The sequence below is a fragment of the Pyrus communis genome, chromosome 11 (assembly GCF_963583255.1).
Source record: "Pyrus communis chromosome 11, drPyrComm1.1, whole genome shotgun sequence".
NCBI lineage: Eukaryota > Viridiplantae > Streptophyta > Magnoliopsida > Rosales > Rosaceae > Pyrus > Pyrus communis.
The window spans coordinates 9,319,254-9,335,507 of record NC_084813.1 but is presented as its reverse complement, the minus strand read 5'-3'; the positions used below and the strand labels follow the sequence as shown (position 1 = coordinate 9,335,507).

Below are 16,254 nucleotides of genomic sequence, written 5' to 3'. Positions count from 1 at the left end.
GGCTAATCTCACATCTAATCTAACAAAAATCTATCATTTGACCCAAAAAAAAAAAAAATCATACATAAGTTTTAAATCGACATATCATAAGAAGAAATATTACAAAACCAAATATAGCTATTTTCTTTATAATGTCCTATGTTAGTTAACTCATCATTAGAAAATTGTAATAAAACGATGACTTCAATTACTCCATCCAAAGCAGATTAGAAATTTTATAATGTAAAAAGGCACCCGATCAAATTTGCATTGTGATTAAACAAAATTGTCTTCTTTGACGGTAATAAAATACGCTACAGGAGTCCCATTGCCTTGAACATTGGCCTGAACATTCTTACGTATATTTGCATCTCACTTTCTGTAACGTACACAGACACACACTTATATATAACAGACATAAGGTCTACAGAGAATTCCTTTATCTAACTTGGAAGTTGAGTGTCCTAATACAGTAGGCAAACGTGAAGGCAAAGAAGATTGTGAATCCAACTAGAACTCCAGCCACTGGTCCCATGAAATTTGGATCATATCCGAAATGGTCTTCTATGTACCATTTTATAGTTGGGTTAGGTGTAATCCCAGGTGCTCTAATGGTTTCCTCAACATCGCCATACTGTGACACAATCAATCCATACACCGTCCATGCCACGGGACATATCCAGTAGTACCAAACCCACCATTTGGGTATTTTCTGAACATTCAAAAGATAAAAATTCGTGTTAACATGTGTTTTTAACGAGTTTTAATCACTTGATCACCATTGGGGAAGAAAATCCATGGTCACGAATTGTTAGATCAAAATCCAATAGTTGAGATCTAAACTCGATTTAGAACACCTAACCATTGGATTTTAATCAGTTGGAAAATGCTCATCATGGATTTTGGTGATCAATGCAGACCAATCACAATATCTGTTGTATTCAATTTATATTAATAAAGTTCTTATGGGAAGACGAATGCTAGTACTTACTGGTCTTGGAATGAAGAAACCGGAGAAGAGGTTGAAGACTGAATAGAAAGCTGCGGCGAATATGGCTGCTACTTGGTGGTTTGGCGTGATGGAAACGGTCATCATGCCGTAGTATGTGAAGTAAAGGAAGGAGAAGAAGTTGATAAAGAAGAACCAGAAGAATTTTTCTACTTTCCATTGGAAGCTCACCATAGCATACACTATCAGTGTATAATACGTGGTCTGAATAAACACATACGGTATTTCCACAATGACCTGCATGTCAAACAAATGGTTTATTTGAGTCAGTTAGATTAAGGTGGACAATTTTGTATATAACAAAAAAAATTGAATTTATAATAGTGTTATATATGAAATTAGGATTTGATACTAAGTTCAAATGTGAGTTAATGGAAGCATTTTTCTGCCACTCACCTGTGCCAGTGCATAAGGTAATGCAGAGTACATCCCAGCAGCTCGTTCTCGATAGAAAACAGTTCTTTCAATGGCGACAATTGGCTGCACAGTTGCGCAGTTATCAATTCCGACGAAAAGCACAGCAGCGTACATAGCCCCGATAATCATGGTCAGATCAGAACTGCTTTCCCTGGATATGAAAAAAAATATAATCTGCTAAGTAATTCGTGTATGGAAACTCATGAACAAAAAAATTTGTAGTAAAAGAAAAAAAATAGAGTACTGTAGTTGAAGTTTGGGTTAAGCTTTGAGATAAGCACACACCTTTTAGTGCCAACCTTCCAGAAAATAGTTCCAAGGAGGAGAGCAGCTGCCAAGGTAAAAAAGAATCTGACAAGGTTATAATCTGGACTTCTCCAATATGTCCACCACTGCTTCCAGAGGCAAGATTGGAATTGCTTCCATGACGATTGAGAAAACTGAGTCGGAAAATAGAGGTCTTTTGCTCCTGCTGGTGGGACGCTCAACTCCTTTACTAAAGCTTTGTTTCTCCTGGTCATTAATATTGGAATTTAAGTTTTATATTTTCCAAAAACCAGCCAAACTCTCAACCCTGCAAATAGTATTATGTACTACTTTTTTTTTTTTTTTTTTTTTTTGACTTACTGGTACAAGGCAGATGATTTGTAGTATTGAGCAAAGTCCATTCCAAGACGGACCTCAGTTGAGGTTGAGCTCACCTCGAGCATCCACGTTGCTGGGTTATACTTTTCTTTGATTTTTATCACGCCAGGAACTGCCTGGAATAGGTCATAAGTATAGACTTAGATGACAATGCATTTGATTATTTCTTTGTGCAAAATTAAGATAGGAAAAAGTTTAAGCAGGTAAAATACCTCGAAGTATTCAACAATCTTGTGAGAGTTGCGGCCTAGTGGTCCTGAGTAGATAACTTGTCCTCCTCTCTTCATCAATAGCAGCTCATCAAATGCCTCAAAGATATCTATGCTGGGCTGATGAATTGTGCATACAACTGTTCTCCCAGTGTCCACAGTATTTCTAACAGTCCTCATAACAATGGCAGCTGCCCTTGCATCAAGACCTGATGTGGGTTCATCCATGAAAATGATCGAGGGATTGGCAACAAGCTCAACTGCAATCGTTAACCTCTTTCTTTGTTCTGTTGACAGTCCTGAAACTCCAGGAAGTCCTACTAAAGCATCTTTGAGATTATCTAGCTCAACCAATTCCATCACTTGATCAACAAAAATCTGCAAACATATATAGAATATGCAGTTTCAGCATTTAAATAATTGTGCTATCCATTGTTTAGAGAAGTAATGAAAGTCGCAGTTTTACCATCTTTTCCTTGTTGCTAACTTCTTTAGGGAGTCTAAGGAAAGCTGAATAGATCAATGATTCTTTGACAGTGACTTGGGGTGAGTGGATATCAGTTTGTTCGCAATAACCAGAAATTCTTGCAAAGGTTTCTTGCTTCTTAGGGTACCCAGAAATTCTAATGTCACCTTCAATATAACCTCCGGTCTTCCTTCCTGCTAAGACATCCATCAAAGTTGTCTTCCCAGCCCCACTGACCCCCATTAAGGCAGTCAAGACCCCAGGCCTAAATGCACCAGTTACTTCACGGAGTAGTTGCAGCCGGTCCCCTGCTACTCCTTCTTCCTTCATTTCCTGTTATAGTAGACTAAGTTAGCTAAGTGAAATTGGACTATAAGATAATGTTTCAGGTTAACAAAGAGTGAAATAGACAGAAATATTACAGCAGGCATATCCACGTAATAGTTAACATCGTTGAAGGACATTGCAAGAGGAGTGAAAGGTAGAACCATTCCTCTTTTAGGGGCAACACCACTGGCAACTTCGAGAGACGAATCAGGATTTCTACTTAGTCCAGTAGAGCTGGATCGACTGCCCATTCGCCGGACTTCCATTTCTCCTAAGAAAATTTTAATCCAATAAACAACTTGGATAACAATATTGTTCACTTTACAATTGACAAAAATATTCGGTTTCTTACTTGAGTTGTTTCCATCATTAGAAGATAATGATCGAGACTGAAAATCTTTCTTGGACGGGGGCCTTCTAAGTCTTGGCTCTTCCTTTGATTCTTCTTGGTCTACCTCCATCTTGTTTGCTGCTTCTTCAGATATGATGGCTTGTGGCTTTCCAGGAGCTAATTATTGAAACAAAATCATGAAAATTTGTCACTTAAAATCTACAAACGAAAGAAAAATTGGATGTTAGATATGAAAAGGAATGTTGACTCTTACCATTTAGGTACATAAGGGCGAGCGTATAAAGCACGTTGAAGAGAACTACAAACCCCAGAAGAGCTGCAGAGCCAATCCAAAACCAGTTTTTGTTGCGGTAAACATCAAAGTTTTTAAGCACTGCCTCACCCACACTGGTAATATTATCTGAAGACTATAACAAAAGGAAGTTCATTTCAGAAGTTTAGCCTTTTTGTTAAGTTAAACAAATGTAGGTACATTAATATAACAAAATGAATGGTTTGTGCAGCAAGATCTTAAGTTTAGCATACCAGTTTGTTCGACCACCTTGGAGAATACATTTCATTTACAGCGATTGCATTGAAGCCATATGTCATAGGTGAAACCCAGTATCCCCACACCCACCAGTTTGGAATTTGACCTATCACAAATGAAGCAACTCATTGATGATCCAGTAAAGAACTAATTTGGTCTCTTTTTGTTAGTTTTTTACTATTTTTTGAAAACTTCATCCGAAATTGAGTTTCATACTAACCATGAGGAATAATGAAACCTCCAAGCATGAAAACAATTAGAACACTTAGAGACCCGCCGGTGTTTGCTATGATGATGGTCCTGCTAACTCCAGCTATAAGCCTAAATAGCCCAGCTGCCATTTGTTGGATCAGAAATACCAACAATAGTTGCTTGAAAAACCTGCAAATAATTTGACAGTTGCAGTTAATATCTCCACAAGCAACTTCAACCCACATATGCTAGATTCTTACAGAAAATAAGCCAAAAATATAGTATATTGCAGTTTATATTAATGTACCTATGTGTATGTTTATAACAATGTACCCAATCAAAGTAAAAAGAATTTTGCCTAGGTAGCTACTCAAAATAACATAAAATAGTTTACTTAATGAAAGGACCAACATAAAAATTCAATCGAACATTTGGTTTGGTGAAAACAATCTTTTGAATGTCGGAAATCTAACTTACGAACAAAATATCGAAATGAAATTAAGCAGACAAATGTGTCGTACCTGCTAGCTTCAGGTGCAAATCCGATGGTGTAATATGTAATGGCCATCCAAATAGTAGTTTCCATGATGGATATAGGAATCCCAAGCAGGACAGATGGGAGAGTGAAAGTCCAAGCAGGGTGGAAAAGAAGGTCTCTGTGCTTGTAAAACACAGGAAGTCTTGAAATGGCCAATGAGAGCTCAGCAAAACCATTAAACATGTTAATGATCATGACAAATATAAGTGCACCAACATAGACTGCTCCATCATCTTCATTCCTAGTGTTCATTTCGGTCTTCAAAAACACTGTCGCGGCTATGAATGCCCCTATTATAATTTGGACAGTCTTGAAAATGTAAATAAAAGAGTTCCTCTGCATGAGCAACCATTCTTTGTCAAAACAGGCTTTGAGAAGCTGCATTTTGGGTATTGAATATCTTCTGAATTCAAGAGCTGCTTTGTGGCCTCTAGCCTTGTCGAATGGGATTGAGAGCTCATTCTCCATCCTCATGCCCACATGGAAACGCTTGAACCGGTTTGCAAATTCTGTGACCGATACATATCTGTATGGAGTCCTTCTATCTGCCCAATACTGCTCTTGGTCTTTTCTTGAGGTAACCTGAAAAGGTTGGACAGAGTTATGGGATGCAAAAGGCTTAATACGATATGAAATTGGATTAGCGAAGGCTTATTACAGTTTCTTGGACTATAAGATTTCTTTTAATAAGCGATACTACGGTAGGGCTGGAAGTTGAACTCTGGGACTTCGGGTGCTGTGACAAATGCTCTTAAGAAATTGAGCTACAACCCCTTGGTTTGGACTAGAAGTTGGGAGAAAGTCTTAGGTACAATTGAATTAGTTGTATATAGTTATCTGTTCATCTGTCTTATCATGACTAGTCACATTTTAAGATAAACAAAGACAGAGGCATAAATGTATGTGGCTGGTGATAAGGAAGTTTTTCTCAAAAGAGGATCTTAGCTTAAGCAATATATCACTTGCTCCTAATTTCTAGTAAGATGTGTCACAACCTATTATATTAAAGAGACACTTTATCATGATTTTACCTCTTGCAAGAAATCGGCAGTTCCCTTTCTCTCAGGGCATCGAAATCCACATGTCTCAAAGAATTGTAATATATTCACTCGTGGTCCTTGGTAGACAATCTGACCTTCTGATATGAGGACGATATCATCGAAAAGATCATATGTCTCAGGAGCTGGTTGGAGTAGAGACATCAAGATTGTAGCCTCAGTGATGTGTACAATTTGTTGTAGGCACTTCACGATTTGGAATGTCGTGGAGCTATCGAGACCCGTTGAGATTTCATCCATAAATAATGTTTTAGTTGGTCCAACAATCATCTCACCTGTATTTGAGCATATTAATTTACTTTCTCAACGCATTATACATGCAAGGTGAAGTATAAATGTAACTTTTTGTGCATGCATGTGATGCTCATATAAAGTATAGCGATTAACTTGCAATTCAGAATAACTCCTGTAAAAATTATTTAAAAAGTATAAGTACTATTATTAGAAATTTAGTTATTGCTTATAAAATAATATTGAAAAATCCGGTTGAATATTTTAAGACATATTTCATTTTCAGAGTGCATCAAAATTCTCGTTCTTAGTGTATGATTACATTTGAAAGAAATTCTAGGTGTGACACAAACAACAATTATTTTTGCTAAAAAAATTAGAAGGACAAAAGAGGTAAAAAATGACCTGTGGTTACTCGTTTTTTCTGGCCACCAGATATTCCTCTTTGCATCTCATCTCCGACAAGTGTGTCCTTACATATATCAAGCCCCAAAATCTGTACCATTCAATCCAAAACCATGTTACGTAGCAATTACAAGAAGATGAGCTCATGCTTCATCATCGTTTCAATCAATTTTTTCTTAGAATAAAAGAATTTCTAAAGGGTATTTTAGTAAATTGGGTAAAAAAACATGGTTGGTGAACAACCAAGGTGCCTCCCTATCCAGCAATGTGTTTACATTACAATACACAAAACAGCAATCACCAAAGTAGGTTGGGGGAGAACTGTTTGTCAAAAGAATTTGACTTTTTAGTTTTCATGATTTGGCTTATGGGAAAAAGCTCCCATAACCATTTAAGAATATGAATGCAACATGTGGACCATAACAACATTAATAATTAATTTGCAAAAAAGAAAACTACGATAAGATGGATCATTTTAGTGGATGATGATTCTCTTTCTGAGAATTCTAAGGATCAATTTACCTTAGTCGTTCATCGTACATTATGAGATCACCTATCATTACGTAATGTTTACGTTCAATTTTAAATAAAAAATCCAAAATGATTTCTAAACACAAGATACTGATGAACGAATAAGATAAACTAATTCATAGAATCCTCACAAAGAAGATCCAGATTGGATACTTTTCCCATTTTAGTTTAGGGTTTGGAAAGCTATTATTTATTTTTTAATTTGCTTACTTTTAGAGTATAATCAGTAATGATACTGCTCTCAACTCCTCCCATTGAAGTAGCCTGAAAAAGAAAAGAAAACCCAAAAAATTAGATATATTATGATTTTTTGTTTTTTTGTGTGTGTGGAATATGTAATATAAATAATATATTACATATGTAAATATAATATTTACCTTCATGAAAAAGTCTACTTCTGGTTCTGGATATATACCAGCGGCCTTTTCTCTTCTAGCAAGCTCAGAAAGAAGTTCTACATACAAACCCAAAAGAACAATTTAAAATGTTGGAAAAAAATAGAATATAATAATAAAAAAGAGAGTCAATTTTGATGACATGGGTTTTGTTTCGGTTAATTAATTAATTAAATACCATATCGAGAGCCAACCCCTTGACACCTTGCTGAAAAATCCAGAGTTTCTTTGACCGTCATATTTCCAACATGAACATCGTTTTGGCTAATGTACGCAGATGTCTTCTGTGGTACAAATTCCTTCAGACTGTGACCATTGTAGCTCACCTCTCCTTTAACCTGTTCCATCAAATTTAACAACAAAAGTATATTAATAATTATGAAGCAAAGATAAATATATTACAAGCGACTTTTTTTTTTTTCATTCTAAACATTAAGATATATTGTGGTATTTTCTTCGCTCGTAAGTTAAGTCATAGATATATCGTTGTATCAAAAAGGAGCTGAAGTTAGTATTTTTTTTTTTTTGTTCATTTTTTTCTAATTTTGTAGAAATAATTTAATCAAACCCCCATTTTTTAGGAATTAAACCACTTGTGTCAAGTTAATTGATCAAGTTCAAGGCAAATGTACTCACCTTCAAGCTTGGATCCAACTTCCCAGCTAAAGCCAGCAAAAGGGTAGTTTTACCCGAGGATGGGGGACCTAATAAAAGGGCCATCCTACAGAAAAACAAAAAAAAACGCTACATCAAAAACGTTGAATTAATCAACAGTAAAACTAATTAAAAAAAATTATTGAATAAAAAATCAAATAACTTGTGTGACCACATAGAATGGTAACTTAAATAAAATTGTAAATTAATCTAATGCTTACCTAGAAGGTTTAACAATGCCAGAAACATCTTTCAGAATTGTTAATTTGGTTTGCTTAGTCAACTTAATCCCAATTAAGCCAAGAGCCGATTCTGCGATGTTCCGAGCAACGTTTGGGAGGGTGGGAAGAGCTCTTGTTCCAATATGGCAATCAGCTTCAACTGTCAAATGTTCAAACCTTACTTCCACTGTGGGAAGTCTGATCCCAACCCTGAAATCGATTATATCGCATCAATTAATTAATAATTAGATTAAATAACATGTTCCTTTTGTTGCAATATTTCAGTAACAATGTTCACTAATTAGATTCCCTTAACAATAAAGGATCTGCCGGCAAGTTCTTTTCTTAACCTAAATTGTTTAATATTCAAGTAACGATAACGAAAGCGATCTGCCGGAAAGAAACGAAAGCGATCAAGGGTAAATTATGCATGAAAGCAACCGTGTAATTAATGAAACCAAACTTGATTCAAGTAATGTTATATTTATCATATGAGAAATGCTAATAAAACATTTTAAAAATGAGATTCTTTATAGATTCTTTGTCATCTCATGTTTTTGGTACAGTATTTTATCATATTGATACAAAAAATTAATATTAAATTGTAAGATGACAGAAAATTCATAAAAGTTTTATTTCGAGAAATACTTTCCTGGGTATAATATGAACCTCCTCCGAAATGAAAAAAATGGGATCAACTTTTGTTTAATATTCTGACTTAAATTTTTTGACTCCCCGATACTCAATTAAATCCTTTTTTGAGGATTGAATGCAACCCTCTGGTTGTATTATCGATCGCACTTTTCATTTAAGAAATTCTATTGGACTAAATCAACGAACGTCTCTTAACATTGATGGGACCCATACCTACCAATGTCAGAGACATCATTCACATCTACTAAGAAATGAAATTCACCAACTTCTTATATTAGCATATAAACACACATACAAAGTGTGTGACAAAATTTTTTATTTTTGTTTTAGAAATAGAAGAATAAAGGAAGAGAGTGACAGAGAATGTGAGAGTAGAAAGTGCTTTTTTTTTTTTAATTAGAGATATGTTAGGATTACACGTAGATGATGCTTTGAAAAAAACAAACAGCAAAATTTGATTGTATGAAATTACATTTATATCACATATTTCTTATTCATATTATTTTTTAATTAGAGAATAAAACTGATAATTTCATAAGATTTTGATCGACGATGAGTATTTTATTAATTCGTAAAGATTTGTGAATTCCCTTTTAATTTGTTCGATGTGAGAAATATATGAGTGTGAACATCATTTCTTTATTAAAAGAAATTTAACCAAAACATAGAGGATAAAAGAAAAAACAAGGGCTTACTTATCAATTCTACTTCTGAACTTTTTCAGGAACTTGTCATTATCTTCCTCTGCAACCTTGAAAATCCTGTCAATGAAATTCTGACGGTCGTTGATGTCGAGCTTCAGAACGTCTACTTGCTTATGTACTCCTTGAGGCTCAGTTTCCCCGAGGGACTTTATGATGCTTGTTCTTAGCCGATCATAGGTGGGCAGTTTCTCGATGGCAGCCCATGTGAGAGCTTCTTCGTCTTCGTCGACGTGGCTGCTTCTTCTCGAGTGCGTGGCACTCGCAAATACTTCTTCCATGCTCCAACTTGCCCTGCTCAGGCTCCTGCCTAAGCTTCCGCTGCGGCTATGACGCCTTTGACGATGTGGCTGTGAACCTTTGGCTTTCTCTGTTCCCTCCATTTCGATTTACCCTCCCTGAAAATAAACTGAATTTAGAATACAGTATCAATGCTTTGTTTGTTTGCCTTGAAAATTTGATTTCGGGTTGGAAAATCAGACTTAGATGTTTTGTGAAATTTTTTTGGCAACCAAACAAGGTATAGAGAACTAAAACGACTTACTTATGTGTTGTACGTGTTCGTTGAATGACAAGGGGTAATGAATGTGAAATCTATCCTTTGGAAATATTGAGCAGAAAGAAGAGGAAATGGGTCGGTGGAGGTTTGAAAGATACGAGTTTGTGTGCGCTTTTTTACTAAACTCCCCGCTTCATTCTTGGAAATCAAATCTCCTCTCTCTCTTCTCTCTCCCCCTCTCTCTCTCTCTCTCTCCTTCCTTCCTTTGCAAAAAACTGAGAGATTCATTTCCTTGAGAAGTTTGGAGGGTATTTATACGTGCACAAAGTGGAGACAACTTAATTTTCAAACAACTATTAAAGTCAGAATATTATGACTAGGGATAACAGAGATTGCATTGAACAGTATTCAAATGCCATCTCCCGTACCCCTACCTACTTCCTCTCCAATTTCTTTTGAGTAATTTAGTGGGCCCTCTATTCTCTTATCATCCCAACTATAGTCGCATGAGGTTTGGTAATTTTGTGACACCCTACCAACAATTTTATATGCATGCTACAGAAATTCAAAGCAAAAAATAAAATAAAATGGTGCAATTTGCTTGTAGTTGTTATTGGCACTATAACATGACCCATTAAATTTTTTTATTAAAAATGATGTTATTAGCCCTCTAAAAAATTTATCATGTAAACAAAACATATAGAAATATAAAAAATTACCCTCATTATAAGATTTTTTTTTTTTAAGGTCTTTTAAGGGCCGTACTCAATTGCAAAAATACAGACCCAAGTAAGGTTTTACTTTGTTCGAGACAGATTATGCGAGAATTTCTTGGTGCAGTGTCACAGTACTTGGCCATGCATGCAAACTGAATGCCAATCCTTCTGCCAGCTGGGATAAAACTTTGGTTAGCATCCCAGTCCAATTTTCCAACCATCAACCGGGGGCGGACGCACTAAGGGGTTAGGGGTCAGATGACTCTCTGAGCTCGGCTGAAATTTGTAAAAATAATGATCAATTACGCATTTATGAAATTTCTATGGATAACTAGGGTGCTACCCCTTTGAAGGTTAAAGTTGTCATGCCCTCCAATTGCTTGATAAAAATTTAAAATGCCTCAAAGAGGAGTTACCCTTGTTATTGTGAAAAGTCCATTGCATAACCGAATGAGATATCAATTGTTAAATTATAGTATGGTGGTTTATATGGAGAGCAACGTTTTTTTTTAGAAAACTTCATTTTAATCCTTGGCAAAGATGACTTTTTTATTAAAACCATGAGTAAGATCAAAATCTAATTTTAGTACCTTGATACATTAATAATGTCACATCCCGGCCCGGGCGGGACTACTTCCCGGGCCCGACTCCACTACCGTAGCACGATATTGTCCGCTTTGGGTTTACCATTCCCTCACGGTTTTGTTTTTGGGAACTCACGAGCAACTTCCCAGTGGATCACCATCATGGGATTCCTCTAGCCTCCTTCTCGCTTAACTTCGGAGTTCCTACGGAACCCGAAGCTAGTGAGCTCCCAAAAGGCCTCGTGCTAGGTAGAGATGGGAATATACATATAAGGATTACTCCCCTGGGCGATGTGGGATGTCACAATCCACCCCCATTAGGGGCCCGACGTCCTCGTCGGCACATCACGACCAGGGTTAGGCTCTGATACCAATTTGTCACATCTCGGCCCGGGCGGGACTACTTCCCGGGCCCGACTCCACTACCGTAGCACGATATTGTCCGCTTTGGGTTTACCATTCCCTCACGGTTTTGTTTTTGGGAACTCACGAGCAACTTCCCAGTGGGTCACCCATCATGGGATTCCTCTAGCCTCCTTCTCGCTTAACTTCGGAGTTCCTACGGAACCTGAAGCTAGTGAGCTCCCAAAAGGCCTCGTGCTAGGTAGAGATGTAGATAAGGATGAGAATATACATATAAGGATTACTCCCCTGGGCGATGTGGGATGTCGCAAATAACCTCATTTATTAATTATATTTTGATGTTTTAATTATTTATCTTTTTCTTTCTAATTTTTAAAGTATTAATTTTATTTCATTATAATTTTTATTTTCATTTCATTCATCATAATATATTTTGTTGTGAACATTTAGATAAACTAATTTTTGTTATACAATATATTTCGATGTACTTTATCTTCTTCATTTAGGTATATTAAATTCATTATAATTCATTTCAGTGCATACATTTAGATACACACATTTCGGTACATGCATTTCGATACAAACATTTATGTACATTAATTCAATATAATACATTTTCGGTACTAACATTTCGGTGCATACATTTCGGTACACACATTTAGGTACATTAATTTAATATTAATACATTTCGGTGCATATATGTGACAGCCCGTCCCGGACTTTTCGTACCGTAGGAGTGAAATGATGGTTTTGCCCTTAATGGATAATTGTTGTTTGTGTGGTTGTTTTGGGTTTTTGGTTGGTTGCATCCCAGCCACACATCCATCATCATCATCACCCATCTCCCCTATTCCCTCTGCCCTGTCCCGAGCTCTCTCTCTCTCTCTCCCTTTCCTATTCTTTTTGTACGAACGACACCCAAAACCATTGAAACCTTCACATATCGAGGAAACAAATTACATATTCGTGCTCGTGAGGTCCTTAGGAGTTCATCCATACCCATTTCAGGTAAGGATACCTTCGTTTTCACGTCGAACTCGGGATCCCCCGATTTGGTCACTGTTCATGCACACGTTAATTCTTGTGTTTTTGGGAATTTCAAGCTTGTAGGAAACTTGGTGAGGTCCTTAGGAGGCTTGGGGTGGTTCGTTTGAAGGTTTTGGACGTCGGGATCGTGAGTTACAAGTTTGGCCGGAGTTGGTGGTGTTTTCCCGGTGAGATTCCGTGGGTTTTAGTGCTTGAAAGTGGTATGAATTTGTTCCTCTTGTTGTAAGCTTCATTTTGGTACCAATTTTGTGAAATTTGGTTGAAAAACGAAGAAGATACAAAGTTTTAAAAATTTCTTGGTTTTCCGGCGCCGGCAACAGCGCCGGAGTTTGGTCGGAGAAGATGATGAAATATTCCGTCAGTTTGGACGGAATATTCCTAACGGCGTTAACGACATCAGTTAGATTTAACGGAATATTCCTGACGCCGTTAACTGACGCCGTCAGTGTGCCAGGCACATGCCTGCGTATGGGCGACGCGTGAGGGCGCGTGCGGCGTCGGAAAATTTTTCTAAAAATATGGGGATGTTCCTGAGGTTGAGTAGATCACGTTGGTATATTCATACATCCCATTTGAGCTTTGTATGAGAAGTTATTTCGTAAGGTTGGTTATGTGTTTTAAAATTAACGTTTTTATAGTTGTTTCGCATATAGGTGAGACCTATCCCGAGGACCAGCCCGGTCACTCGAGGCAAGGGGGTTACGACCCTTTTACATTCCAGTGAGTGGGCTTTTGGTTTTCCATATATACCTATATACTTATGTTTTTCCCAGAAAGTGAAATGAAACGTTTACACGTTTATATGTCATGCATTATGTTTGCCCATTTAATTATGCATTATTAGTCGCATATGTATATATGTTTGGTGCTGCGGACTCACATGTAAGTGCTAGGTGAGTTATGATTTATGTTTATGTTCAGTAGTGATTTGAGATGCATAGAGAGCTCATAACCTGCACCCCCGATGTTAGTGCTCCAGCCAGAGTTGGGCATAGTCCTTCACGTGATGTTCACCTCCCGCACCACATGCTCATCTTGGATCCAAGTTAGGTGTACAGTCTTGTCGTACATACCACTTTAGGTGGTTCCGACTCGTAGGTGACCCACAATTATTTGCCCAGCCTTCACGTGATCGTAGCACTTGAGTGTACTTATTATACACCCAGTCCTGTCGTACAAACCACTTTAGGTGGTTCTGACTCGTGTGCAGGTATAGTTAGTGAGATGGAGATTTGAGCTCTATATTCAGCCGTACAGGTCACGTTAGGTGACTCTGGCTGACAGATTACATGGCATTGTTTTGGCGTTACCTGAGTACTTGCATTTTATTTCAAGACATTTGGCATGGCATATTTCTGAGCATGACTTATATATATATATATATATATATATATATATATGTATATTCTATTTTCTGGGAAGTATACAGGTTTTACGGCGAGGGATTAGAACTTTGTTTATGAAATGGTTTTTGAAAAGCTTTGTTTTTGCCCACTCACGTTTTCTGTTTTGCGCCCCTCCAGGTTCTAGTTGGCTAGCACTTGTGGTGGCTCCCCAGAGGATTTTCCCGGCATATCTGACAGATTATCACCAGTGTAGGACCACATTTGAGTGTGTTTATGTAGTGTTGTTTCTCCCAGACTGCATTAGGTCTTCGTGCTCTGAACTTTGTTTTCACACTTGCGCTTGCACATGTATGTTCTTACTTTGTGTATAGCTGGTTTTTATTTATTCGTACTTTTATTATTATTTATTAGCTTCTGCATTGTGCACATGGTTACGTCACTTCCACATGACGGCCAGCATGCCCCGATCTCGGTCGAGGTGTGTCAATATATTTAGGTACATACATTTTGGTACTAACATTTAAATATATTAGTTTAATATAATATATTTCGGTACTAACATTTATGTGACATCCCACATCGCCCAGGGGAGTGATCCTTATATGTATATTCTCATCCCTACCTAGCACGAGGCCTTTTGGGAGCTCACTGGCTTCGGATTCCATGGAAACTCCGAAGTTAAGCGAGTAGCTCGCGAGAGCACTCCTAGGATGGGTGACCCATTGGGAAGTTCTCGTGTGAGTTACCAGAAACAAAATCGTGAGGGCGTGGTCGGGGCCCAAAGCGGACAATATCGTGTTACGGTGGTGGAGCGGGCCCGGGAAGTGGCCCCCCCCCCCCCGGGCCGGGATGTGACATTTAGGTACATTAATTGAGTCTTTCAAGTTTGAAGAATGTTAAATAAAATTAACAAGTTAAAAAAACTCTTTTTTGGTCAAAAAATAAATTAAAATTTGTGTCTTAATAAATTTAAATATTTAATGGGTGACATTAAATAAAACGCACATTAATTATTTTGAATTAAGGACACATTAGGGACTAAAATCAATATTCAATCTAACACCAGGTTTTTTTTTAAATTTTAATTTTCTTGAAGGATTAAAGTTCAAAAACCCCTATTTTTTCCATTGAAAATGAAGCTATAATGCAGCGTTTTTCTTTGATAATGCGTCATGGACAATTGTAACTTATATTGTTATTTGTTTTATAAATTATAAATGATGAAACTGTGTTTTAATTTTTAAAATTATTATATGTCTAATTTATGAACTTTTATGTGCTCCTCCAAATAATTTTTCTACACTACCATCCACCATGCAGAAACTAATCCATCTGTCCACTTTTTTTATCGTTTTTTTTTTTTTTTTTTGGTAAACAATCCATCTGTCCAGTTGTATCGCTCTCAATTCATTAAACGGATGCATGCATTACATAATAGAATATGACACTGCTAAAGCCAATGAGTAGAATTAATGAATTCGTAGTTCAACAAACCCGTATTTGTCTTTGAAAAACTCAAGTTTTATGTATTTAGAGGTGGGTGTGGGTGGCTCTCTATTACCTATATTGTTTCGAGTTCCAGAAAAATTCAAAACTTTTGGTTGGTGAAGACATATTGTTTGCATTTCTCAAATTAGGAGTTACTTTGGTCAAAGTTTCAATATTAAAACAAAACTCAGATGCATCAAACAGTTGACAAAAACTTACCATAATTATTATATATATATATATATATATATATATATATATATATCAAGTGCCTAATATTCTCGCATAACTCCTATCAAGTCATTTTTTATATTTATGTTAAACATCATTGAATTATCATTTCCATAGTAGGATTAGTGTAAATGAACCAAATAAAATAAGTTAGCCTGACATTGGATTTGGATCATCGAGTTAATGTATACAATTCTTAAATAAATCCTTTAAGTTCTTCTCCATACACTTAATTATATTCTTTAAGTATCTCCTTTTTCTTCTCCGGTCGCCGACTCACCAACCCACCCAGAGAAATGTGGTTGTTAATTAGAACACTTGGGGATGTCGATCGTCCAAATAGGTAATAGGTAATAGGTGTCTGGTCGGTTGTTTCTTAGGTCCACCTTCACCTTCCCTAAATATTTTTATATCAATATATGGGGAGAAAAAGTTGCATTATAACTTAGGTCATTTCAAGTGGAAAT

General features: G+C 36.7%; 1 protein-coding gene across 1 annotated transcript; it reads right to left on the bottom strand.

Moving 5' to 3' along the window:
• Nucleotides 1-255: 255 nt before the first annotated feature.
• LOC137707491 (ABC transporter G family member 29-like) lies at nt 256-9,926 on the bottom strand. Its single transcript, XM_068446367.1, has 21 exons — nt 9,508-9,926; nt 8,159-8,368; nt 7,920-8,004; nt 7,462-7,621; nt 7,266-7,342; nt 7,099-7,152; nt 6,358-6,448; nt 5,695-5,996; nt 4,647-5,245; nt 4,154-4,314; nt 3,930-4,039; nt 3,658-3,811; nt 3,405-3,560; nt 3,148-3,323; nt 2,726-3,058; nt 2,263-2,637; nt 2,033-2,166; nt 1,691-1,918; nt 1,385-1,556; nt 971-1,225; nt 256-691 (listed from the first exon to the last, which is right to left on the bottom strand). Exons 1-21 carry the CDS (start codon nt 9,894-9,896, stop codon nt 419-421), a joined length of 4,494 nt encoding a protein of 1,497 aa, XP_068302468.1. The 5' UTR covers nt 9,897-9,926; the 3' UTR covers nt 256-418.
• Between the last annotated feature and the right edge of the window lie 6,328 nt (nt 9,927-16,254).